The sequence below is a fragment of the Calliopsis andreniformis genome, unplaced genomic scaffold (genome assembly GCF_051401765.1).
Source record: "Calliopsis andreniformis isolate RMS-2024a unplaced genomic scaffold, iyCalAndr_principal scaffold0048, whole genome shotgun sequence".
NCBI classification, from domain to species: Eukaryota; Metazoa; Arthropoda; class Insecta; order Hymenoptera; family Andrenidae; genus Calliopsis; species Calliopsis andreniformis.
In genome coordinates, this window is record NW_027480457.1 from 658,291 (window position 1) to 684,664 (window position 26,374).

Here is a 26,374-nt window from a genome sequence, read left to right on the forward strand (position 1 = left end):
GCTAAACTCATGATATGTTACCAATCACTTCAATCGAACAATGTCGACACACTTTTAAATTAATTTAGGACTAGGAAAATCGCATTTGGCATCTTTCTCGTTCGCGCAAATTTACATAAGTGTATCTTTCTCGCTCTAACACAGTTAGTGATATAGTTCTTACAGACATATTCCTAGAATATTACCACCCATTTTTCGGCACACGAGCCGCTTAATATACTATTTTTTTGATAATGCATACACTAATTTCATTAATATTTGCATCAGTACGTAGATGAAGGTTTATAGAGTTATAATTAATCAACTCCCATAAAGAAAACATCTTCTAAGATACTTTTAAAAATAAAAAGCTCAAAAGTTCCAATATCTCCTCTCCAGACCCTCGTGTATAGATAGTCTCGGCGAGCTCTCGCCAATTATCCCCACCACTCATGATGCGTATGTAATGTACTTGGCGCGAGTCTCTACCGAGACTCCTGATAAAAAATGAAATAGGTTTCTTTTCAAATACACTTTTTATAAATAATACATATCGGAATTGTTTTAACAAAAAGAAATTACTTCTCCTTTTTACAAGAATTTTGTTAAAAATGAATAAACACTATATAAATAACCGTAAAAATTGATATTACGAGTCAAGTACCCGACACGCATGCGCAGCTATACACAATATTTCTCGCTTGACGCTCTCTTATAGTAATGATATAATAATTTTGTTATCGATTACATATTTGTAATTATTGTACAAAGACCTTTGAGCGTTATTTGCGCAAACGACGCGCAATCGAACGGTATACATCAAGCTTTTCATTTATTTATATTATAACGATAAATTAAGATTTTAGATAAAAAAAATGGGCGCTAAAGTCTCAGCGACCAAAAAGTATCTTTACTATTCTTAAAAATGCGAGCACGCGCAAAAAAATTTCATAACTACATTTTATTAATATATTTTCATGCGCAACCGATTAAAGTTAATTAGAATTACATTGGTTGATCTTGGAGGCTAAGTTTCTAGAACTTTCCCGAACGCAGCTTGTAGTCAAAGTGTTAAAGGTTATGGTACCTAGATTATTACGATACATGTACTGTATAAAGTAAAATCAATGAGTTGCCAATATTTTAGTAAAGATATATCAGAAAAACTTGTAATCATATTAATTTCAATAAAATAAATACAATAAAACTAAAAAATTGTTGGTTTTAGATTTTCGAAAAATAGTTTTAGAAGTATGAGTACTCAAAAGGGAAATTTAAGTCGATCAAGACCGCAAAAACATCAAAATCAAACTGTTTTTAAAAATGATTTATATGACAAGTCTCATCAAATAAAAGTTATTAACAATATTGAGGTTGCAAATGTTTGTGAAAGATGTAAAAAAATAATTGAATGGAAAATTAAGTACAAGAAGTATAAATTATTAAAGACACCTTCGAAATGTGTAAAATGTAAAGAAAAATCAGTGAAACATGCATATCACAATATGTGCTTACCTTGTGCTCAGCAATTCAAAGTTTGCCCCAAATGTGGCGATGCGAGTGAAATTATAAAAGGAAAACCAAGTAAAGAAGAAACAGTCAAATTAGATGCAGAGTTGCAAGCTCTTCTAAAAGAATTACCAGAACGAAAACGTAGAACATTTATACGTTATACCCATCGTATTGGTATTATAAATATTATTTCAAATTCTTGATTGTATAATTTATATTACCCCATTTATATAAAATACTTTTTTTTAGGTACTAGTAAGAGTAATTCAATAGATGATAAGAATAAGAATAAAGAACAAAATGAAGATATGGAACAGAAACAAAATGAAATTGTAATAGAGAACATTGCTAGAGATGATCTACTATTAAAACTAAAATCATTAACAGTTAAACATGAAGCAGCTGATGATAACTTTCATAGTGATAGTGATAGTGACATTGATTGTGATTCACTTACATGATGAATAAAATCTATTTTCATTACTTTTATATTAATATTTATTTGTATTGAACATATTGAAAACCTTAGCAAATAGCTTTTTTAATAAGCTGTATCAAAGTACAATAAAATATTCATCATAGAAAAAAAAGTTACACTTCATGTCAGTCATTTGCAAATAATAGTGGTTGTTACAATAAATTGCCTATTAAAACTGTACAGTTTTATAGTAGAGATGTTTCACTTTCTGACACTTTACGTCAGTCATTTGCAAATAATGGTGTTTGTTACAATAAATTGCATACTAAAAATGTACAGTTTTATAGAGATGTTTCACTTTTTTACACTTCACGTCAGTCATTTACTAATAATAGTGTTTGTTACAATAAATTACATACTAAACATGTACAATTTTATAGAGGCATTTCACTTTCTTACTTTGAAGTCCCATAAAATATCAAATAATTTTTTTGACAAGCAAGTAGTATTAAAAATAAATTTAAGAAAATCTAGTTAATTATTCAATTTAATTAGTTATTCTAAATAAGCCTTATATACTACTATTACATCCAGTTATTTATTTCGTATCTATTATTATTTCATTCTCAATCATAACATGTGATAACGATATGTGTTACAAATTGCGTTTATTCTTGTTACATCACTATTACATCTAGTTTTTTGCATATTATTATTTCAATTATACGTACAAGTTGTAATAAAAATACTATAATCTCATATATTTTGTTGTAAATAGTAGAAATGAAAATATATCAAATAATCCATAATTTTTATGTATTGTATTTAAATATATCTGTAGAAATAGAAATATTTTCTTATTTGAACATTGTTAAGAAAAAGTAATTTTTTTTTTTAATGTCGCGCCGTGAGACAGGAAGAGGGCAGATCGAATGGGAACGCTTCCGTCTTCCTGTATCAACGCAGCGTGTGCGAAGTGTGCGAAGCTAAGTCGTAGCGCCCGCAAGTAAAAGAAATGTATCATTTAAAAAAATGTATTATTATGAGGAACAGTGATCAAACTAAAGACCGATGCAAGAGAGGAGAAACAAATTGCGTTTAAATTAGAAGGCACCTTTATTTTTTAAATTGTTTTTCAAGCCTTTCTTTTCTATTAAAATATATCACTACCAAATGTACACGAGTGAGATGATTTCATAGAACAGCCCTCGACCCAAGAAAACTTCCTAAACCGAAAGCCAACAAACATTTTATTAACGAATTAAAAAATGACAAATAACATCGATTTATTTCTTATTCGTGACTAACGAATAACTTATTTAGTTTTGTTTACAAATGACAATGAAATCAAACTTATTCGTCATTATTTATTCGTTACTTAAAATGAAAATTGTTCAACACTGATAATGAGTTATGTCATAACTGAGCGATATGAAAAACTCTTCGAAATATAACGTAACTACAAGCACAGGACATTCTTGCAGAGGCGAAACTTCTGTCGAAACCTTTGATATTCGTGTCCATCGAATTCCATACAGATCGTGCACCCCGTAGAGACAGTCAATTCTCTAAAGAAATATGTTTCCGTCACTTTCTATGGGACAGTAGGTAAAAGAGGAAAGACAGATATCGAAGAAACAGTGGAAAACGAGAAATATTTCGAGCGTAGTATTACAGTCTCTATGGTAATATCATATTAAGCATTAAGAAATTATTTTTGGGAGAATACAAAATTCGTCGAGGCTCCCCCATACACCTGATGTTGTTAGATACCTGGATTTTCCCCCAAAGGTCCCCTTATCTTTACTGAAGGTTTAGGCTGTCGGAAAACCGAGTCGATGCACGAAGAACAAAGTTAAACTAATTACATGAGTAAAATCGCGCTTGACGTTTATGTCTTTTGCACTGATTACTAACAATCTTTACTTTTCTGAGTGAATGTTAGCAAAGATTGCTAGAAGTAGAGGTATTTTCTTGGTGCTTAAATATACGGAATTTCAAATCAATCAACACGTGGATACATTTTAAAAAGTAAAATATCATATCCTATTTCATGACGGCGTGATTCTCGTATTATCAAATAACCAACTGCGAATATTTATTTTCTGTTCGCATAAAACAATGTTCACAATTGATTTATGACACTATCCTTCACTTTCAATTGTCTTTTAGTAATGTTATAACCTTCGCTGCAGATCTAAAACAACAGCGTATACCAAACTGCCAGCCGCAATGTTCCCGCTAACTAAACATGGATCCATCACGCGATTGTGGGTGGCCGGTTATTTTCAGGAAAGCCTCTTCACGTATTGACACGTAATCGATAGCGAACGCATCATACAAAGTGTATGAGTCAAATTCGTGAAAAAACGTGAACGGGTTAAAATGAATTTGACATTTATTTTCAAATGAATCTGCTTCAAAATTCTTTTTGGATCTTCATAAGCGATTGCCGTATGCATCACACTCTTCTGAGCGTGTTGTGTATTTGCAGTGGCCGCACAGGTAACGAAGTATCCCTCGGACAGCGGACCCCGCGCGGTGTTATACACAAGGCAGTGCCTAACCCAGGCATCTGGTGTCGTCTGAGTTTATGACACAATTCAAATGACCGGCGAACACATTTTGTATACTGGCGACTGCCTGGTTTTGGAAATATCGCGGCCTAAATTTTTAGCGGTAGTCCTCCAAGAATACTCTTGACCGACAACGCAAAATCTTTAATTTAATTTAAAACTGTATTCGAAAAAAATGTAAGAAATCCAAATTCGTCCAAGAGTTACACCTGTATGGTCACCATAGAACCACAGCATGCTCAGGAGATAATAGTATCTTTGTTATAAGTAATCGAAATCATGAAGTGTTCGATATCATTTTCATCCGGAGAGTACAAGGAATCGATTGATGTTACTTGCGTGAAAATCCGTTTGCAAATAAGAAACTTCAATTTTTCCTATTCTTAATCCCTAATGTTATCCTTGTCTTTTATGGCCTTATCATTTTCGGAAATTCAGCTCAAGCGCAAAGGTTTCCATTGTTTGGTTACTTTGTAGCATACAACAAATGAAGTAATGGGAATAGCGGCGATAGTCGATCGCGATACCCAAAACGAGCTTCGGTCGAGTAATTTTGACAATACTAATATAATGAAATTAGAAAATACTTGAGAAATTATTTAATGAAAAATTTATATCAATGAAGGAATGAAACATTAGTTCATTTACCAGTCGCAGAATTAATCTAGAAAAAAATCATATTTATGTTCAATTACACAAACGCATAATTAGTTTCAAATAATATTCAGCTAACATTTATGATCGCAATAATCATATCACTGCCATATGAATCACAGAATCAACCGTCAAGAAAGGGGTTACAGAATTCTTCGATCGGCGACGGATACCTTAGTGCTCTCCTATACATTTCGAGAACGTAACAGGCCAGGAAGGTGAAATTAGAGAATCTGCATTACGCTTGAAAAAGAGAAAAGCCATTCAGAGGAGAGCTGTTTTAGCTGCTCGCCCAGGGTTGTGAAGTCAGCAGTCAAAAATTGCGTCTCCAATACTGATTCAAACTCCTCTTTTTCTTTGATCTTCGATTCTGTCTCCGAATTTTGTATTTACAATAGATTCTTAACATAATGAGTATATTTATATGATTAATAATATAACTTACTGATATTAAAAGGCTAAAGCTATCATTATCATAAATAAGGCAAATGAGATAAAACATTTTAATTCGTACGTTTCTATAAATTAAATTGCAGCTCTTACTTATGCATGCGAAGAGAAAATTATTTACTTATTTTCAAGACATTTCTGATTTTGTGTGAATATATTTTTGTCTGCAACTCTGATTCGAGTGATTAGAATTTGTTCCCAAACTTCGATTCGAACTCCAACTTTCACATCGACATCGACGTCGACTATACAGCCCTGCGCTTGTCTCAGATACGTTTTCTCCTTCCATCCAGACTTTTTCCATCTTCGACTGAATGACTCGGGTGGAAGCGGTAACCTAATATTCGTGTCTTACAAGAAGTCCTCTGGAAACAATTACGGGCTTTCTCCTACAACACAAATAACGCACCCGTATACGAAAACAGAGGGGTGCAAATTGAAGAGAGTTAGCGGGGGCCAAAGCTCCAAGAGGTCCAGGCACGTCCAGGCAGGTCCAGGTCTCGGGCCATGCGTAGGAGCAGGTACGAAGTAGGACCAACCTCCAGCTAGCGTGTCCAGAGTCCACCCATGTAAAGTTAGCTCACACTAGTAACCAAATTCAATAAAACATAGGTCAAAAAATTACTCTTTAATTGCCCATAATTGCTCATTAATTACTTTTAATTGCTCACCTTTAGTTTTCGAAATATTTCCAAACAATTTTTTTGGGCATCTAGGAATTTTTATGGGTTGGCAACGATCATACCAAAAAATTGGTCTTTGCTCATAATTAATTTCTCAACCTTTACTAAGCAACAAGTAGGTCAATAAATAACAAATTTTATAAATAAGAATATGAAACCGAAATCTAGTAACTTCCAAGCGCGCATGCGCATAACTCCAGCAACATTAATACAGATCGTAACTTCGTATCCCCATGGAAACTCAAAAACTTGCTCCACCACATTGCGCAGTGACATAAACAATTGCTTTTTATTTGCTCCTTCCTGCCTTCTAATTACTTTTAATTGCTCATTCGTAATTTTCTACAACTTTCGAAAAAATAATTATGCTACAACTATGTTAAATTGGCAGTACATACAAGTTTACAATTTTACACTTCCACAAAATTACTCTATCTCATTGCAGAATGGCTTAAAAAATTGCTCTTTCTTGTCCATTATTGCTCTATAATTAATTTTAATTGCTCACTCTTATTTTTCGAGAAATTTCCAAGAAACTGTCATGCCGTTTCAACTGCATTAAGTTGGCGACATGTAAAAGACTGCTATTTTTCATTGAATTAAAAAAGTATCTCTATATATAAAACTTATAATTAAGTAAAAATTGTAAATCTTACATTTTCACGGGTATATTTACAATATATACGCTTAGCTTAAAAGCATCTTAAACGTTTCTTCGCGTAAAATCTGAAAAAGATATCTTTTATAGTAGCAAAGTTGTCTGAGATTCAGTTGTCTAATTCTTCGAGAAATCCTTATTTCGTATTGGGAAATACTATTTTTTAAAAAATCCATAATTTTTGTTTTAAAAGGATAACTCAATACATATTGACATTACGCACGAACAATATTTTTGGATGTGTGACTATTCCCGACTTTGTTGTCCCAGGAATATGGATATAAGAGCTTTATCATATTTCCGGAGGAAATTTAAACTAAGGCACCTTTTATGTAATTAATAAAGTGGGATTAATAAAGTAGTAAGTGCAATAATATTTAATAATAATATTCAGTGTGCAAAAGCATATATGGCTAAAAAGTTAATTGTTTTTCAATTAGTATAAAAAAAAGGATTGTACACAAAATAATTTCAGGAATCATCTATATTTTTAGACTACACTATTTTAATATTACCTTTCATATATTGTTAGAATAATAACATTTTAGAATCATGGTGCCCATAAAGAGAAAACGTGGTCCTCAATCATTTGCGCCTCCTGAAATTATTTGAAATACATTATTAAATTTTGAAATATTTGATGGTGATAATTCATTGTAGCGAAGAAGAGATCCAGTCTGGAAAGAGATATGTGCAGCGTTAAAAAATGATAGACCTAGTGCTGCATTATCTCTTTTCAGGTCTGTTCAGTTAGATAGAAACAATTTAAAAACCACTTATAAACAGAAGTGAAATATAATTGAAAATGAAAAGCAGCATAAGGCCTTATATTTGAATGATAGTTCTGGCAGAGATGAAAACTATGAAAAGTTAATCCACTCTTGGTACCAACAGAAATAAAACGTTTAAAAAAATGTTTATACTTTCTAAACGTGATAATATTAAATGACATGCTTCTTACTGCATTTTGTAGTGCTTTCCCCATACTAGTTACAACAACATATGAAGTTTTCATACTCTCACTCCTGATTTCTTTCACTCGTTCAACCAATAAGTTATAAAATTAGCATGCTGCTTCTCAGACAACATTTAGCATACAGGGAATATTCTATTGTTTCTCTTTCCTTCATGCAACTATTTACCTCTATTTTATTAATCAACTTATCACCTATATGCATCACAATTATATATAGAAAAATGACACTTGAATTGTTATTAGGCAGATGAATTTTTTTCACAACGCTTCCTATTGCATCTATGGAAATTTGTGTTTGAAAACTTTTAAAGACATTGTTGTAAAGATTTATTTGGTGCTGTGACCAATAGAAAATATGGCACTTATTAAATCCAATATCCCTAATGTATTTATTGAATTCAACCTTTTCTTTTAGATTTGTTAAAGATTCCCACAAGGATATAGGGGAATCAATGCCCAGTTTTTTAACCCTGTCTTATTGATGAGCTCTTTGCAATACCTCAGGCTTTGGAACATGAGCTAGCTTAAGATCACCATAGCTCATTTCTGTATTTGCAGCCTCTCAATAATATTTCAGTGCCCTTACATTCATTAATTTGTCTTGATATTTTTTTCTTTTTGCCCCACACAATTGCCTCTTCTTTGTATGTGGTAAGTCACACGTATTCGATGTTTTGATTTTAAAAATAACACATGCATTTCCTGAAGCTGGCTTTTTGCATTCACCATATAAAAGGTTGTCACATTCCATGTATTTACTTTTTATTTTAACCGTTTGCGTATCAGAGAGTTTTGAAAAAACATGATCGAAAAGTGTCAAGGAGAACGATCGCAACTTTTGTGATCACACATGGCAGCTCTTGTTCTTGCCAAATTGCAATGATCATATTGGAATAATCTACTTGCACTGGTCTTATAGTAATCCACTCTTCTCATTCAATAACAATACTAAATGTTAATTTTTTTAAATGTTTTATTTCTGTTGTTACCAAGAGTGAATTAACTTCAAAATTTTCATTGCTGCCAGAACTATTATTTAAATATAAGACTTTATGCTGTTTTTCATTTTCAATTATATTTCACCTCTGTTTATATGTTGTTTTTAAATTGTTTCTGTCCAACTGAGCAGAATGGAAAAGAGGTAATACAATGTTAAATCTATTATTTTTTAACGCTGTACATATCTCTTTCCACACTGTATTTCCTCTTCGCTTCAATGAATTATCATCATCAAATATTTCAAAATTTAATAATGTATTTCAAATAATTTCAGGAAGCGCAAATGGTTGAGAACCACGTTTTCTCTTCATGGGTACCATGATTCTAAAATGCTATTATTCTAACAATATACGAAAGGTAATATTAAAATAGAGTATTCTAAAAATATAGATGATTCTTGAAATTATTTTGTTTACGATACTTTTTTTTTTTATAGTGATCGAAAAACAATTAAATTTTTAGCCACGTGTGCTTTTACATATCACGGTATTTAGGAATATTATTGCACTTACCACTGTATTGATCGAATGAAAACTAATAAATTCGCGAATACTGTAATTTTCTCAATAAATTGTCAATTTACATTCCACAGGCAAAGATCCGCGAGAATTTTCTGCTACGGATGTTCCGCCTTTGTTTCGTTAAAACAGTTGAACGCTACGAAGAATGTCCTTTGTTTCCGCAGTCTTTTAGGTATTTCCTAATTTAAAGCTGGGTTTTTATGATTAAGAAAAATTAATACTCAAACTTGTATTTAGAATGAAAAATATAATTACATGTCTGCACGATGCAAACTCTAATTAACATATATAAGAATTTTCACTTTTGTGCAACTTGCATTACAAAACATATTTTGTTTTACATCGAGTGGTTTTACATATGGGCTTAGAAAAATAGATGAAATTATAATTGCACTAAGTATATAATTCCATAGTTTTATAGATTTGTATTAAAACAATAATGCAATTACGGGTGCTTTAGTTTAAATTTTCCTTGGAAATATGATAAAGCTCTTAAATCTATGTTCATGCAACAACAAGGTCGAGAATAGTAATACATGCAAAAATATCGTTCATATATAAATATCAATATGTATTGAGTTATTCTTCGAAAACGAAAATTATGGATTTTTTAAAAATTGGCATTTTCAAGTATCTAACAAGGATTTCTCAAGGAATTCTTTCAGATAACTTTGCTACTATAAAAGATATCTTTTTCAGATTTTACGCGAAGAAACGTTTAAGATGCTTTTAAGCTAAGCGTATATATTGTAAATATACCCGTGAAAATGTAAGATTTACAATTTTTACTTAATTATAAGTTTTATATATAGAGATACTTTTTTAATTCAATGAAAAATAGCAGTCTTTTACATGTCGCCAACTTAATGCAGTTGAAACGGCATGACAGTTTCTTGGAAATTTCTCGAAAAATAAGAGTGAGCAATTAAAATTAATTATAGAGCAATAATGGACAAGAAAGAGCAATTTTTTAAGCCATTCTGCAATGAGATAGAGTAATTTTGTGGAAGTGTAAAATTGTAAACTTGTATGTACTGCCAACTTAACACAGTTATAGCATAATTATTTTATCGAAAGTTGTGGAAAATTATGAGTGAGCAATTAAAATCAATTACAGGGCAAAAAGGAGCAATAAAAAGCAATTGTTTAAGTCACTACGCAATGTGGTAGACAAATTTTTGAGTTTTCATGTAGATGTAAACGCATGATCTGTATTAAAGTTACTGGATATATGCGCTGTACACTTGGAAGTTACTAGATTTCTGTTTCATATTCTTTTTTTTATAAAATTTGTTGTTTGTTGTCCTAATTGTTGCTTATTAAGGGTTGAACAATTAATTCTAAGCAAAGTACAATTTTTTGGTAGCTTCGGTAGATTGTTTTGTGCATTATTTTAGAAGTTTTGTGACATTGAATGACCATTGCCAACCCATAAAAATCCCTAAATAGCCAAAAGAGTTTTTTTTGGGAAATATCTCGAAAACTAAAAGTGAGCAATTAAAAGTAATTGATAAGCAAATATGGACAATTAAGGAGCAATATTTTGACCTATGTTTTATTGAAATTGGTTACTAGTGCGAGGTAATTTTACACGAACATCAAAAGTTCCGACAAACGTTTCGCCTCTGTAAAAATGCACTGTGGCACTGTGGTTGTACCACTCTTGGCGACACAGAATAGGGGAAGTGAACCAACTGTGCATACATATAAATTGTGTTTTTATGTATGAATTTGGTATATAAATTAAAGCGCATGCGCGATGAAAAAGGTGCAAAAGAAGCGATAAAATTTGAACGTCTATTCAAGTATACATTTGTGCTGATTTATGCTAAAAGTCAATTTTTTATAACTTGATAAAATATTGGATGAAAATAATACTTATTATAAATAATATCATTTTTTGTAGTAAAAGAAATAAATTGGTTTTCATTGAAGTGCAAATAACAGTATATGTATTGTATATAATACAATACAATACAAATAATGTAAATTTTTACAATTCATACAAATTATAATATTAACCACAAATATTTTCATAGTTTTGAAGTTCATTATTCAGATCACTGATTTCCTCGTAATGCTGAAGCATGCAGAGCTGCTGTAAACATATATGTAATAAATACTGTTTGAAACATTTGTATATATAACATATTTATGATATATATCAATAAATATTGTTATTGAAATTACATATATTTGTGGCAGAATTTGACCTTTTGCATTCTGAGGTTCCCAGTTTCCATTCATTTTGTCCTCTTAGAAGAGACAACCGAGTGCAAGAGGTTAAATTCTATGGTGTATCCTTAGATAAATTTTCTGAAGAGACTCTACCTGACTTCTGTCTATTCACTTTTGCTCCTGGAGTATTATAAAAATTGGTAGATTTAAAATGTTTTGCACAAATTATATTCCATACATTGTTACAATCCATGCTGACATTAAATGTGGTTCACTTAATAAAAATCTAAGTTTTTTAATATACAAAGTTAGGTTTCAAATAAAGTTCAACATAGAATATGCTTTGCATAATTTCAAAATAATATAATACTCACTGGAAGAAACCAATTCCGAAACCTTTTATACTTCTACAATGATCAACTACACATTTGGTACACACAATTACACAAATAACTTTTACTACACACTGACGAAAACCAATGTTGACCAATGCTTCGATCAGCTTTAATGCGATCAAGATCAAAAAGAATAGCATACAGAAAAATAGGCAACACATGTTATGTACGTATGAATAGATATGATACTTGGTATATGTATGTACTTGCACATTTTCATTGTGCATGCACCAGCACAGACTTTTTGGGTACATGAGCAAGTATACATGAGGAGTTCGCAGTCTATTATATTATATGGAAGTCTATGCTCCAGATGTACATGCTCTAAGAATATGCATATCTTCACTTATGTTTTCTTAAACAGCCAGATTTGGTTCTGAACAGTGAAACATTGAATAGGCATTGTGTATACTGTAATGAATGAAGTTATAAAGTGATATATAGAAACTATTTTTTATTTTACATTCCTCATTAAGTGCTATGTAGTAAAATGGAAGTAAATGATAAAGACTTATTAAAAACTTTGTAAAATAGTTCTTTATTTCGTCATGTATGTCATTAAATCAGTTTCCTGCATACATTAGTTGATAATGTTGTGAATATCTGAAATATTTACATTTATACTTAAAATTCATGTTGACTTGTTAAACTACCGTTCTTTTCAGGAAAATTAATAGATTAAGGATTCTTTTAATAATGAAATTGTCTGTAGTTTATAATTCTAACTGTTTCACATTATTCTACTTTTAAATTATTTTAAATATGTACATATAGTAATTATGTGTTTGAACAAAAATATTTCAGATTTTCTTAAGAAAACATAAATTTTGATTATTTGATTAAAAACTTGAAAACATTTTTTGTTATTTGACATTTATGTTAAAAAATGAATAGGTATTATTTTTCTAATAAATGTAAAATTTTCGTGTTATTCCGTGTTATTGAAAGAGGTTATATTTTATTGAAAGTTTAATAATAAAATTGAAATACATTTCTATATAGTACGTATTAGCGAGCTATAAACATACATATCGCATGAAACGTTCACTTACATAGATTATGCGACAGGGAATAACGACGCAACACTGAAATCCTGCGTTCTGCGTTCTGCGTTTACTGGTAGAAAGGATGTTAATGTTTTCGCGAATATGTGATATTTTACATATATCGATAACACGTGTGTGTAGAATAGGAATGACCATTTAGAAATGAAATTTAGTTTCGTCGTTTATTATATAAAATAATCTGCATCTTGCATAAATAAAACATCTTTTCCGGCTAATGGTGTTTATTAACATATATAAAAGAATCGTAATTATTAGATAAAAATACAGCGTTTAAAATACATGGAACTAATTGTTGTAAGTAATATAGCAGAAGACATTTTTAATAAATATATACAATTTTTTTTCTCTCTAGTGATAATGAATTGTGATATCGTGACAAATAAACATGGCGCTGATTTGATACTGGACTCCCTTGCATCGGATAAGCCGCAAACTTTGTCTTTGCACAAAGTCAAATATTTCGTTTCTCACATCAGCCCGTGGACGACCTGAATAATTTACAATACGGTGAATGTGTTGCCCGTATTTCGAGCTGCTTTCGAGAAGAAACGTTTGTTAAATTTGCACGTCATACATGTCAAAATGGCCCGGGAATATGATCATTTATTTAAGCTTCTAATAATAGGAGATAGTGGTAAGTGTTCTCACTTCTGTCAAATATGATTCTTAATGGACATATGTTTGTAGATTAGTGGAATATATAAAGTTACAGTTCATTGTAAAACAGTAATAGGTCATCTATGTTTCTATCATGAAACAAGCAGTATTTAAACTTATAGTCCAAATTCAGAAAAAACTTCATTTTATATGACAGTAAAGTATAGATAAAAGATGATTAACATGTACTTTCACAGAAATTATATAATGTTTGTATGAATTAATATCGGACTATATGAGTTTCAATGTGTACGCTTTCAGTGTTTATAAAAATGTATATAAATGATGTAACAATAAGAAGGAAATTTGTGTAAGGATTTATTTATATTAACTAATAAAGCTTATTTAACAAAAAAAGCTTTTAGATTTATTAAGTTATACACAACATGTTAGTTTGGATGCTTCTTGTCTTATATTGAGTACTTTAACCATAATTTGATGAGTAGTATCGAATAGTTATTTATAAATGAAATTAAGTTTGAATGCATCAAAGTGGAATGACATTAAAAATTAAAGGATTGAAATGATGTTTCTGAAAATGCTGATATCAGTTGTATTTTATTTGCATTAGAGGAAATGTAGATACATAAATTCAACATTATATTTTTTTATATGGAGTAACATACAATATAAAGCAATATGTTTATTTCATATTACATTAGATTATTAAATTCTACATATAATTGATTTATGTTTTTGCTTGCTCTGTATCTAAAATTTGGTACATCCATTATGTTTCTTCTCGATTGTCTCTTAATGTAGCTGTAATATTTATTTTCTCATTTGCTTTATCTACATTCTTGCACTATTCTCTTAAGTGCTTTGGCCTTTCTAATTTTTTGTTATACATCTTAGACTTGTTTTCTTCTTCTTATATTTGGTATATATTCTTTCGTTCTTCGTTTCCACATCTGAATCTTGCCATCATTGCTTGGTATTCTTCCACCATATTTTGCTGATAAATATAGTAGTTTTGTACTTTCTCTTGCTGCTGTATTTTCTTTTATAGTACTGTACCTTACCTTTATAGTACTGTACAGTACCTTTTTCCTTTATAGTACTGAATCCTTTCTTTCTCATTACCATTTGGTTTTTTCTTCTTCTTGTTATTATATATTTCCTTCAAGTACTATTTCACTATCTTGTTTATTTTTTTCATATTTCACTGACCTTCTCCTTGTATCTTCTTTATTTCTATTTCTCCCATTAACAGATATGTTGGGCTGTTGAAGTCTAAGCCTAATATCCATTTTATATATTTTTCCTGTAATTTCTTTCATTTTTTGTTTCACTTTTTAATCTCATATTTCTATTGCATACAATATTGTTTTTAACTAAACTATTTAAAAATATCATTCTTTTCTCAAAGTTTTTATCTTCTTTTCTCCAATCGTTTCTTTGATGTGCTATGATTATGAATAGCACTAATTGTATATTATAATTAGAAAAATAACTTTGTATTCATTACTAAGAATGTATTTTTTGTATTCTGATATTAAAAGGAGAATTCAGGAGTATAGTATGATATAAATAGACACATTTTTCCAATTTGATCATTTTTAATTCCAAATAATGAATATATTATAAATATGTACATGTTGCATGGTGAGTTGATTTTTTTTTATTTAAAAGTGATTCAGATGAGTACATTCAAAGATGATTGATTTACAACTAAGTATTGCATTAGATTTACTAGTGATTGAATATTTGTCTTTTGAGAACTGAAATATTTATATGCACATGTAAGATCATATAAATATTGTAGTTACTCTACAATGCATTATTAATGTTATTAGGAATAGTACTAAAATAAATAGCTTCTTATGTTTCAACTTAATTTCATTAATGATTTTAAATTAAAATATGAATTTACATATACAATAATTAAACATTTTTTTATAAATGCAATAAATAATATATACATATTAATTAGAATATCCATAATATGTATAATAAGATTCCAATTAACAGGATCTTAAGTATCTACATGATTTAATAACAGTAACGAAATTTAAACAATTAGGCATCAAAAGGACATGCTGATTCTTTTCTTTGATCTTTAGACTTCAGATTATTAGAGCCAATTAATTATATTGTAGTTATTCTTGCATATTAAATATTTATAATGTGTTAACATTATATTTTATTACAATTTTATGTGTAATTGGACATTGATTTATTATCTAATTAAATATATGATCAAATTGAAGAAGTTCTACTATTTTCCTATCTATTATTTCATTCATATTATAAATGCATAAAAGTAATTAAAGAATTTAAAAAAAATTTAAGTATGGGTACTATTACTAAATATGTTTAGTTTAAACAAATTTAACATGTTTTTGTTGAAATATGACCTATAGTAAACTCTGTATTTGATGTTTTACCTATATAAAAATAACAAACTATAGCATACAATGATAAAAAAGTTAAACTGTAGGTGCAAGCATTGGTTTATCAAATTGTAGTCTCATTATCTAATGCTTTTCTATTTATTTGTTTAAGGTGTAGGCAAAAGTTCATTACTCTTGCGATTCGCTGACAATACTTTTAATGGCAGTTACATAACAACAATAGGAGTGGATTTTAAAATACAAACTGTGGAAGTAGACGGTGAGAGGGTAAAGCTCCAAATTTGGGATACAGCTGGGCAAGAACGTTTTCGGACAATAACTTCGACTTACTACAGGGGAACACATGGTGTTATTGTTGTGTATGATGTGACCAGTGGTGATTCGTTTGCTAATGTTAAAAGATGGTTGCATGAAATTGAACAGAATTGTGATGTGGTGAACAGGGTACTTGTAGGAAATAAGAATGATGCACCTAATGAAAAGGTTGTATTAACAGAAGATGCACAAAGATTTGCTAATCAAATGGGTATTCAGTTGTTTGAAACTTCTGCTAAAGACAATATTAATGTTCAAGAAGTAAGTAGTACAGAATTTCATTAATAAATTAGTTCTTTTCAAACATTTTACTGATCATTTTTTCATAGTGAATTATTATACATAACAAACTTTTAGTTATAAGTTGTTATTTATATTTCTATACATTTTGGAAAACAAATAAGAAGGAAATTTGCAAAGGTGTTTAATGTGAAAAGTACATTTATTAAAATTCAGATAACTGTGGAGATTCCAGATGTAAAAATAAGACGAATATCAAGATTAATGAAAGTGCATATAAACATTCATTTGTTAATTATAAGCATTTAAAGAACTCTTTTTACATAGTTGCAGAGAAATTTTATGACATTCGACATGGGCAGACTTTATCAATTTGAAATGCTTATAATTAAGAAATGAAGATTCAACAGCAGTTTTGATAATCTTAATTTTTATCTTACTTTGATGTCTAGAATCACCCCTTAAAATTACCATCACTTGTTATTGTTAATTAAAATTTCATTAATTATCTTAGATTTTTAATATTATTGATGGTATGGGCAAGCTTAGTATTTCTTAGAAAATTTATTTTTGAATAATTGTTTTATATATTTACAGTGGTAATAGAGGAGTTCAAATAGAACATAAAATGAGTAAATTTTACGATAATAATATTTTAAAATTAACTTTTTAACCTTAAAGATTCATTATGGCAAATTAATTATGAGGTGTGTCATTTATTAGATATAACAACTTTAAACGTATTTATAATTTACTAGAAGTAATGAGGTTCTATACTTATATTTAATTAATAATCAATTTTCAGAGATTAGAAAAAATTTCCGCTGGCATGTAAAAATTCTTGTTTCATCTCTATAATTAATTATATGTACATGTACAGTATAGTAATGATTAGATGGTTTTATAATTTTGCAGATATATTAGAGATGAACAGTATGTAGTAAAAACAGCCATTCAACTTGTCAATGTACTGGGTCTTCATCAATTTCGATGATTTTTAAATATGTTGTAGAAATCAACATTTTGAATAACTTCTTTTACATGCTATCGACGGCGGGTTAGCTGCAGTTTCCGAGATCTTAGCAAAAAACTTGATGGGGTGCATGGTTAACACTAAGTTGTGTGCTGAGAGAATGTGGGGTGCGTGAAATACGGAAATGGAATATGAAACATCTTTTCGACAACCAAAATTACGATTATAAAAATTAACTGTTTTAATCTCCTTAAGAAGTTACCTGACTGTGATTCCCTCAAAACTAGTGAAAACTTCGGGAATTAATTCTATAAAAGTTACAACTGCGATTTTATTTAGTCTTGGTAAATCATTAATACATATTTCAATAAATATATGTTGAAAATTTTATAAGAAAGTATTAACATTTGTTGAAATTATGTAACTTCATATCCAACGTTTGTCTTCATGTGCGACCGAATGGTGTATATGATTTTGGCCACCTAATTGATTTGCTATAGAAAAACAAATTTTTTTAATAAATTAGATCATATTTGCTATGGTTTGATCGACGATGTTTTTTTTTTACAAAATATGAGCAATACTAGTACAAATTTGTGTGATAGAATCGTAAAAGAAATTCAAACATTCTTTTTGTTGTCAATTAAATAAGATAACAGAAAAGGGTTGAGTCGCGCAATAACAAATACGATCTTATATTCGACCACGCATGAAGAATGACGTTGGACATGAAGTTACATAACTTCAACAAATATTAAAATTGTCAATATATATTTATTGAGATGTATATTAATAAATTACCAAAAATAAATAAAATCGCATTTATAGTTCTTCCAAAATTAATTCTTAAAATTTTCACTAGTTTTGAGGGAGTCACAGTAGGGTAACTCCTTAATTTAAACTTTGCTGGGTCATCAAAATTAGAAATGTATTAGTATCACCCAGTGTGAACCATGCACCCAGATGGGTCAGAATTTGTCATCAATGGTTTGTGCAATCGGTTGTGCTTGTGATTGTATGGGCAGAATTCAGTGTAACAGTACTGAAAGCTTTGTTACTAATATCCCGCAAACTAGGATCAACCGACGATTACATATATAGGAAAAGATTGTTTAAACGGTTGATTTCTGCACATGCTTCAAAATGATCAAAATTGGTGAGAAGCCAATTCACTAACAAACTCATCAAAAAGGGTCATCAATACAGTTATCATAGTAGTACATAAACTTTGAGATAAATGTTAGTACCTTGCCGGCCGTACATTCCACACGTGCACTCTCACCGACTGCTGGTGTTTCACGCAGACCTTACTGCAAGTTATATTTATATAACATTGACTGATAGCTATTAGCTACAAATGAAATCACGTAATTGTGTCGGTGCTCGTCAAGATATTAAAGTTTATATCTTGTAATTGTTTCAAGAAAATATTGCAAGTCCAAAATAGTAGTTACCAGTCTCTGTCACTGCAGTGAATGTGTTAAATGTATTTGCTTGACAAATATGTACCGTTATTCTCCTTTCTAAAATCTTACTATTAATTATGAGGATTACTTACGGTTGAAATTGAAGCAATATTTGGCTATAGAACATTTGCTATTTTATTTGCACTCTTCCATTTCTTTTTTTTATTACATTTCATTATATTTTCTAAGAAGATGTTGAAAACAATATTTTGTGAACTAATTGATTAAGGGAATGAAGTATCTGTTTTCTAAAAGATTATTATGACATAAGGTTTAATTTATTTTTAATATTTTAAATATGACAATTTTATAGGTCTATAAACACTCCTTTAACCATTTTATTTAAATTTTTTTAAACTTATACAAAACAATGTTTTAGATAAAAATTTAATAATTTTGAGGGGGATATAAATTAATGTCATTAGACTTTTTGTGAGTTGATAAATAGAAAATACATAAATGTAGTTCTTAATTACCTAGGAACAAATTTTTGATTATTTATACTGGATAAGCAGTATAGATGGAAGCAAACAATGAAGTATCACTTGGTTAAGTATTCCCTTGAACTCTGTTACCAATCCTTTGACAGTTCACATTAGTGTTTTTCAACCTAGTTCACTGATGGTCAAATGTGTTGAATCTCCAGAATACTAAAAATCACTGAAAAGTTTGGTGAAAATCTTACCATGAGCGGGAGCAGAGGGATCTGCTGCTTGAATAAATAATGCTTGATTGTTTGCTCCCATGTAAAGTTTAGAATGACTTATAGTTAGTAACTTTGTTTGTTACAATCACAGATGAGAACTTTAAAAGTCTTCTGAAATGGCATGCTTAAGTAACCAAAAAGATTGGATTAACAATGTATTTCACTGTATTTATTTTACCTTTGCATGAGCTACTCTTCATATGTATATTATATTAACTTTACTGCATTATTACTGCAAAACAAAGGCAGATAAAATATTTTGTGTTCTATTGGAGCTTCTTTCCCATCTTTTCAAATATTGTAGTATATGTACGTTACTTACACTTGTATAAGAACATTGTAAAATGTTATACCAAAACCTAAAATATTTTTACGACATATTTGCTACTATGCAGTATGAAATCATTTTTATTCATATTGTTAGTACATCTAATACTATAACATTTTAATTCTACAAAAAAAATGTTTATTTCTGTTACATTTACAGTAGAATGATTTTAAATTTAGCACAGAGTGGAAAAGTAAAAGATAGTAGCATTGTTCCATGCCAAAACAATTACTTTTTTCCTTCTGAAATTTAATTAAAAGTGGAATATGATATATTTCATGCAATATGGTAGTTCATCATTTTGGTGATTTCAAATTTATTTAAAGAATACAAGCCTTTGAAATTTATAATTGTTGTTCACTTTTATGAAAATGGGTTGCATTTAAGAATTTTTTATGTCGGAAGCTATTTATCGTATTTAAGTTCTACTTTTTTTCAATTTCGAAAGATTTTTCACTACAGAAAAAATCTGATTCTCGTTGAAAAATGATTTTAACAACATTGAAAATTATAAACAAATTCTTATTTTGCAAATACAGCTTCAAGCTATGTATAAAAATTTTATATATATTTTATATTCTAATATTGTATTCCATTTTAAATTAAATTACTTAATTCAACATGTAAATAAAAATTCTATGTTTATAATTACCTAAATATGACTCCTTCATTAATTGAAAATCGTAAAAAAAATTATAAAAAAAATTAGAACTTGAAATTACGAATATTTTTAAATAAAATTCATGTATTCTTTATTTAACTGTAGTCACAGTATTTTAGTATGTGGTCTGATTTATCTACATTTACAAATATAAATGTAGTCTGATTACATTGAATCATTTTTAATAGTATAAAACTTTTTTAAAGGGAATTTAAATAAAAGATGTAAGTAAATACTGTACAAAAGTTATGTCGAATTATAATAAACTATACTGGTTTTTTGTATTTTAGGCAGCGTTTATCTAAGTTATAATTATTGAAAAATTTGTTACAAAAATATTCTTCACTGTATAAAAAGACTTTTCATTATACCTGAAACGAAGTTGAAATATATACTTTTATATAGGGTGTTCGACGACAAGTATCAGAAATTTGATAGTGTGATTCTACATGTCAAAATAGGATGAATACAAAAAATGACGAAATCGAGTTTGAGGCTTCATTTCAGAGTTATTAATTATTCTAAAAACGTCTAAATCCACGTAAAATATCTCTGATTTAGGACTTGCGACACGAAATTTTACGTGACGTGACAATAATGTGTTTGCACCCTTATTCTACTGCTGACATGCATAGACAGGTCAGGCACAGCGTAGCAGTAGAATAAGTTCCGAGTCAGACACATTTCACGCGTATCTTGCGTAGGCGTTTTCTCAACAATTAATAACTCGGACACAAAGTCTAAAACGTAATTTCGCCTATCTTTATTCTCGTTTTATTTTAACATGTGGAATCACCCCTTAAAATTTACTGACACCTATAAATTGAATTATTTAACTCACCTATTTTAGTTTAGTTTTACTTACCGATTTTCTTATTTTTACTCTAAGCCTAATTCTGATTTATTTGTTGCATGTAGATGTTTATGGCAATAACTCGTCAAGTATTGAGGACCAAAAAAGAAAGGAAGGAACGACAAGCCATACAAACCAGTGAGACAGTGAATCTGAGAAAAAGCACAAAACAGCATAAAAAGAAATGTTGTTAACAGCATTTGATAAGTAACATAGAAAACTATACAAAGGGCATACGACAAAAGCGAAAGATGGTCACATAGCATAACGCTGGTGTTTTTTTAAAACCATAACGTTTTGTATTAAAATTACATCGAAGATCGTATACTCATAGAAATATACTTTGATGCTAGAAAACATTCGATATACATAGGATGCAAATAATGTAAGTGTGTAGTGTTCATTTAGGCGAAGTAACATTGTAAGCAGCATACTTTTCAAAAATATTGCATATTTTAAATGCAATATTACAAGTATAAGGGCCTATTTGTATTATGTACAACATAAAAAAGAATCAGCACAAGAAAGAAAGAATAATGAATTATATAATTGCTTTCTAATCATGCTTTACACAACGTAAATTAATTTAAAGAGAAAAATGATATAAAATAAAAGATAAAGTAATATACCTTGTACAAAAGCTTTATCCAAATTTTTTGAAGAGAATAAAAACATGTATACAGTAATATATCATTAGATCTGAAATAATTGAATTCATTAAGTCTGAAATGTTGTGACATCACGAACGCCAAAAATTTTCCAAGCTCGGTTTTAACCAGAGAATCTATGTAATCTGCAATCATTTTTTTTCTTTATGGAAAGGTTTATGATGAATTAGTGAAATTTTCCTGAATAAAAGAAATCTGAACGCGGTGAGAATTAATTTGGAGTTAATGAGTTCATTTCTTTTAGAATTAGCGAGACATTACTGTATATGTATTAATATATGTAATATTATATATAAACAGTACGAGTCACTAAGAACTATTAACTAAATTAGCTCGTTATCTGTTGGTTATATTAAGAAAAATATTTTAAATACAGTATGTTATGTTTGGAAAAGTTAGATGTAATTTGATTTTTTGTATTTTATATTGTTTGAGTTATCAAGGCGTTCTTTTTTTCAAGAAAAATATTTTTTTCAATGCTGCATTATTATTAACAAAAAGTTGAATTTGAGGGCCAATAATAGTATGACCTTGAATTAATATTGAATCTTTATCAAACGAGTTCCTCGGATACGACATTACACTTAAAATGTTTTTTCAATACAATCAATAGATAACTAGTTATTCGAGATAATAGATCTCATTGACTCATCTAGTATGTATGTATATAGAAGGTATATCAGAAAGTGTGGGACATTTTAGAAGAGTAAATTCTAAACGCGAAGATAATGGAAACAGTTCATATGCACATATACCCGAAAATGCTTAGTTTTTTAATTATGCGCTATTTTGTTAAAAGCCGCGGTATCTCTGGACCTAGTAGGTCCCAATATAGCACACTATGTAGGCAGGAAATAGATCAGCATTTTACGCAATATAAAATAGCGCCTAATTGAAATGCTATGTGTTTTCTTGCATATATTCAACTTTATTTTTTTCAGTGGCTTTGTGTCTAGAACCTATTCTCCAAAAATGTGCAACATTTTTTTAAACCCTCTGCATATACATACATGTATATTATATTATATTATGTATTAAAAATATATATATATATATACACACATATATACACATTTTTATGATTGCGGGAAGTCTTTTTTAATGAGTTACCAGAATAAGAGTTAATAACATGTAATGTTTAATAAAAAAGGACGATTAATATTACGAACAATTCCAGATAAGTTTTAGTATATTTTATTGTATGTGGTTCCTGTGGTTCGATGACACCTTTTAATGCAATCTGAATAAAAAAAATTGAAAAGTAGAATGTGTTTACGGTATAACAGAGGCAAGCTTATTAATTGGTAACAGAAAAGTCAAAGATTATACATTATACATCCTATTTAGGCGCAAGAAAATGGAGTTGTTCTTTATATGTCTAGAATAAATCACCAAATCGCACGAAATCTTAATACCTTAATACATTATTAACCAAATTTTATATAGAACAATATTTTTACTTGAAATAATTTGATAAATTTTAGGACTGATGTCAAATGAAAAGATGTATTATTATCTTTATAATCATATGTGAAGTATATAAATATAATTTAAATAATCTATATCTCTAATAATCTTATGGCTTAAATTATAATTCATTAATGTAATCAAGTACAGAAATCAGATATTTTATACAGATTTTTGTACGTATTTACAAATATTTTGTTTGCCATTTCATCTGAAGAATATCTAAGGAAGCCTAATGTTTTTATAATTGTCAAAATTTAAAAGAAAATTAGTAAGAAACTTGTTAACATTAAAGTTGAGCAGGAAAGACGAACATATAAGTATGTAAGAATTTACCAGATTTGAAGGTAAATATGGTATGGTTTATATGCTATGTGTTATGGTAATATAAATGTCTTCTTTCCATCTGTGATAATAGTTAGGATATCAATTCAGCTGCCGCTGTAATACCGTCATGAATGACTCCCCATGAATTATCATGATTAATGTAGTAATTTTTCGTCTAAACAACATATCTGTTGAAGAAGGCAATGAAGCGGCATCCTGTATTATGTAAATATTCTACTTGCCAGTTTTAGTGGCATATCACAAGTATTCTAATCAAATACATTTGCTATTGTTTTACTGTTATACAGTTGTAACATTGTAAGATGAATTATTATATACTTTCAAATATGAATAAATATGACTTCACATGTACATGTACATACTTCATGTTTTTCATATCGTTCTGAAGCCATACATTATCACATTCCTATTAATATTATTATTGAATTTTGATTTAAGTCGAAGATAGTATACTCCCCTGATCTAACTCCTTCGGATTCTATAATATCATTAATTATTTGAAAACACTCAAAAACCGGATTATTAATGCTTGTGACAATATTCGTAACCTTCATATAAAACGTCGATGTGAAATGTGTATTATTGCAGAAAAAAAATATTTTTTAGCAATTTCTTTAAGTAAGTTCTAAGTATTTCTAAAATATTTCGTCCTAAAAAATGCTTATGCTTCGGAAAGTAGGGTAAGAGAATCAATTATTCCGTGCCGACCGACCACTGTGGGACTGTAAGTATTTGATTTTATTAGGAAGACACAAATATTTTCAATCTAATAATGCTACGTTCTGCCATGTGTGAAAATACAATTTGGGGGGGGGGGGGGGGGGGGGGGGGCAATCATCGGTCAGCAGTTAGCACATATCTAATACGTAATTAATACTCTTTCCCTGATTGTAAGAGTTTCGGGACCTATGTTTATTTAAACTTTCTTCATGTTTAGAAAAAGTAGTTTATCAGGTTATTAGTTAGTAGCCCAATAATACATAATAAAACAATTATAACTGTAAAAGTTAATAATTAAAAGTGTGGTTGGAAACAGCCTAGTTCAATTTATTAAAAAAAATTCAAGATAGTGCGAATGTAGCTTCGATTACTGAAAATTTTGCGACTGACGTGAGATATCCACGTTAGAGATACCTGTGGAAATCAGCTCAAAATCGAAGTGCAATAGGAAGCCTCATCTTGGGGGAACTGCCTTCTCGATCACAATAGTCGCAGTAACTTCTACGACAGTAAGTATACCAGGGTAGAATAATCTAAAGTGGAATAATCTATCAAAATGGAATCAATTATTTTGGTGCCACTTCAAACAATGACTCGTACTAATATTAGGGTATTATTTAGTAGAAGTAAGTGACTAAACGCGAACCCCTTCCCTTATCTCGAACCACCGAATTAACTTTTTACATGAATTTTGTCGAGGCAAGATTTTTAGATAACTAAATAAAGAATTTTTTTGCCATTTAAATATTAATTTTAATGTTAATATTTAAAAAGTTATACAAGAAAAACCAATTGGAAGTTCGACTTTGGTCATTTTCCTATATAATTTGAACTTCTAAGGTTCTAAATTTTATGTCTTGGATAAATGTAAAACTAGCAACAAAAAATATATTACATTACATTATAATGTAATATAGAGTAGATATCAAAAATAAAAAAGAGTTATTGATTTACTATGTATGATTTTGTTAAACAGAAAATCCAAAGAAGATTAAATTTTGATGTAATATGAACATTTGGACACTATAAATATGGATGTAATTAAATTAAAGTACTGATATTTTTATAAACATTTAGGATTCGGCTGAATATTATTTTTCTTTTATAACAAATTTTAAACGATTTTTCATATTAAAAATTATTTTTTAATGTACTGTACTGTACGTGTTATGGACTGGGTGCGTTTAATGTCAGTTCATACCCCATAATCCCAAACACAATACCTAGTGGTAATGATAACTACACACACACACACCATTCTCTGGCAACCATGCACCTATTGCACCTAGTAAATATTTTTATTCGAAAAAATCACCGAAATCGGTGAGGATCCAGTTCATCGGGAAGTTCACCAATTTGAGTCGTTAGATTTAGAGCAAAACATTAAATATTAATATCTATAACTCGAAATCGAAAATTAAAACCGACTGCCGCATGTATGTAAAGAAAAAAGCTGCTTTAAATGCCGTCCTTTACAATATATTTCAAGCTTGTTGAAATCGATATGAAACACAGATTTTTATATAATACACTAAACTGCGAACTCCCCATG

At 29.4% G+C, this 26,374-nt stretch overlaps 3 protein-coding genes across 10 annotated transcripts; 2 read left to right on the forward strand and 1 right to left on the reverse strand.

The window, feature by feature from the left end:
* Window positions 1-657: 657 nt before the first annotated feature.
* LOC143187562 (uncharacterized) lies at window positions 658-1,980 on the forward strand. 2 transcript variants are annotated; one of them, XM_076391784.1, is made up of 3 exons: window positions 658-791; window positions 1,208-1,665; window positions 1,741-1,980. In XM_076391784.1, the coding sequence occupies exons 2-3, from the start codon at window positions 1,233-1,235 to the stop codon at window positions 1,950-1,952; spliced, it is 645 nt and encodes a 214-aa protein (XP_076247899.1). In that variant the 5' UTR covers window positions 658-791; window positions 1,208-1,232; the 3' UTR covers window positions 1,953-1,980. The 2 variants fall into 2 exon arrangements, with proteins under 2 accessions (XP_076247899.1, XP_076247898.1); XM_076391783.1 differs by having other exon boundaries at window positions 673-1,665.
* LOC143187564 (uncharacterized) lies at window positions 1,981-13,201 on the reverse strand. Of its 3 annotated transcripts, none has more exons than XM_076391792.1 (3): window positions 13,052-13,201; window positions 5,999-6,174; window positions 1,981-3,477 (listed from the first exon to the last, which is right to left on the reverse strand). In XM_076391792.1, exons 1-3 carry the CDS (start codon window positions 13,199-13,201, stop codon window positions 3,369-3,371), a joined length of 435 nt encoding a protein of 144 aa, XP_076247907.1. In that variant the 3' UTR covers window positions 1,981-3,368. The 3 variants fall into 3 exon arrangements, 2 of the variants coding, with proteins under 2 accessions (XP_076247907.1, XP_076247906.1); XM_076391791.1 differs by lacking the exon at window positions 1,981-3,477 and adding an exon at window positions 4,290-5,926; XR_013003228.1 differs by lacking the exons at window positions 1,981-3,477; window positions 13,052-13,201 and adding an exon at window positions 6,261-6,930 and having other exon boundaries at window positions 4,290-6,174.
* Rab35 (RAS oncogene family member Rab35) lies at window positions 5,917-24,453 on the forward strand. 5 transcript variants are annotated; one of them, XM_076391790.1, is made up of 4 exons: window positions 5,917-6,110; window positions 13,419-13,700; window positions 16,229-16,653; window positions 21,685-24,453. In XM_076391790.1, the coding sequence occupies exons 2-4, from the start codon at window positions 13,649-13,651 to the stop codon at window positions 21,811-21,813; spliced, it is 606 nt and encodes a 201-aa protein (XP_076247905.1). In that variant the 5' UTR covers window positions 5,917-6,110; window positions 13,419-13,648; the 3' UTR covers window positions 21,814-24,453. The 5 variants fall into 5 exon arrangements, with proteins under 5 accessions (XP_076247905.1, XP_076247904.1, XP_076247903.1 ...); XM_076391789.1 differs by lacking the exon at window positions 5,917-6,110 and adding an exon at window positions 13,051-13,118; XM_076391788.1 differs by lacking the exon at window positions 5,917-6,110 and adding an exon at window positions 13,167-13,283.
* The last annotated feature ends 1,921 nt before the right edge of the window (window positions 24,454-26,374 follow it).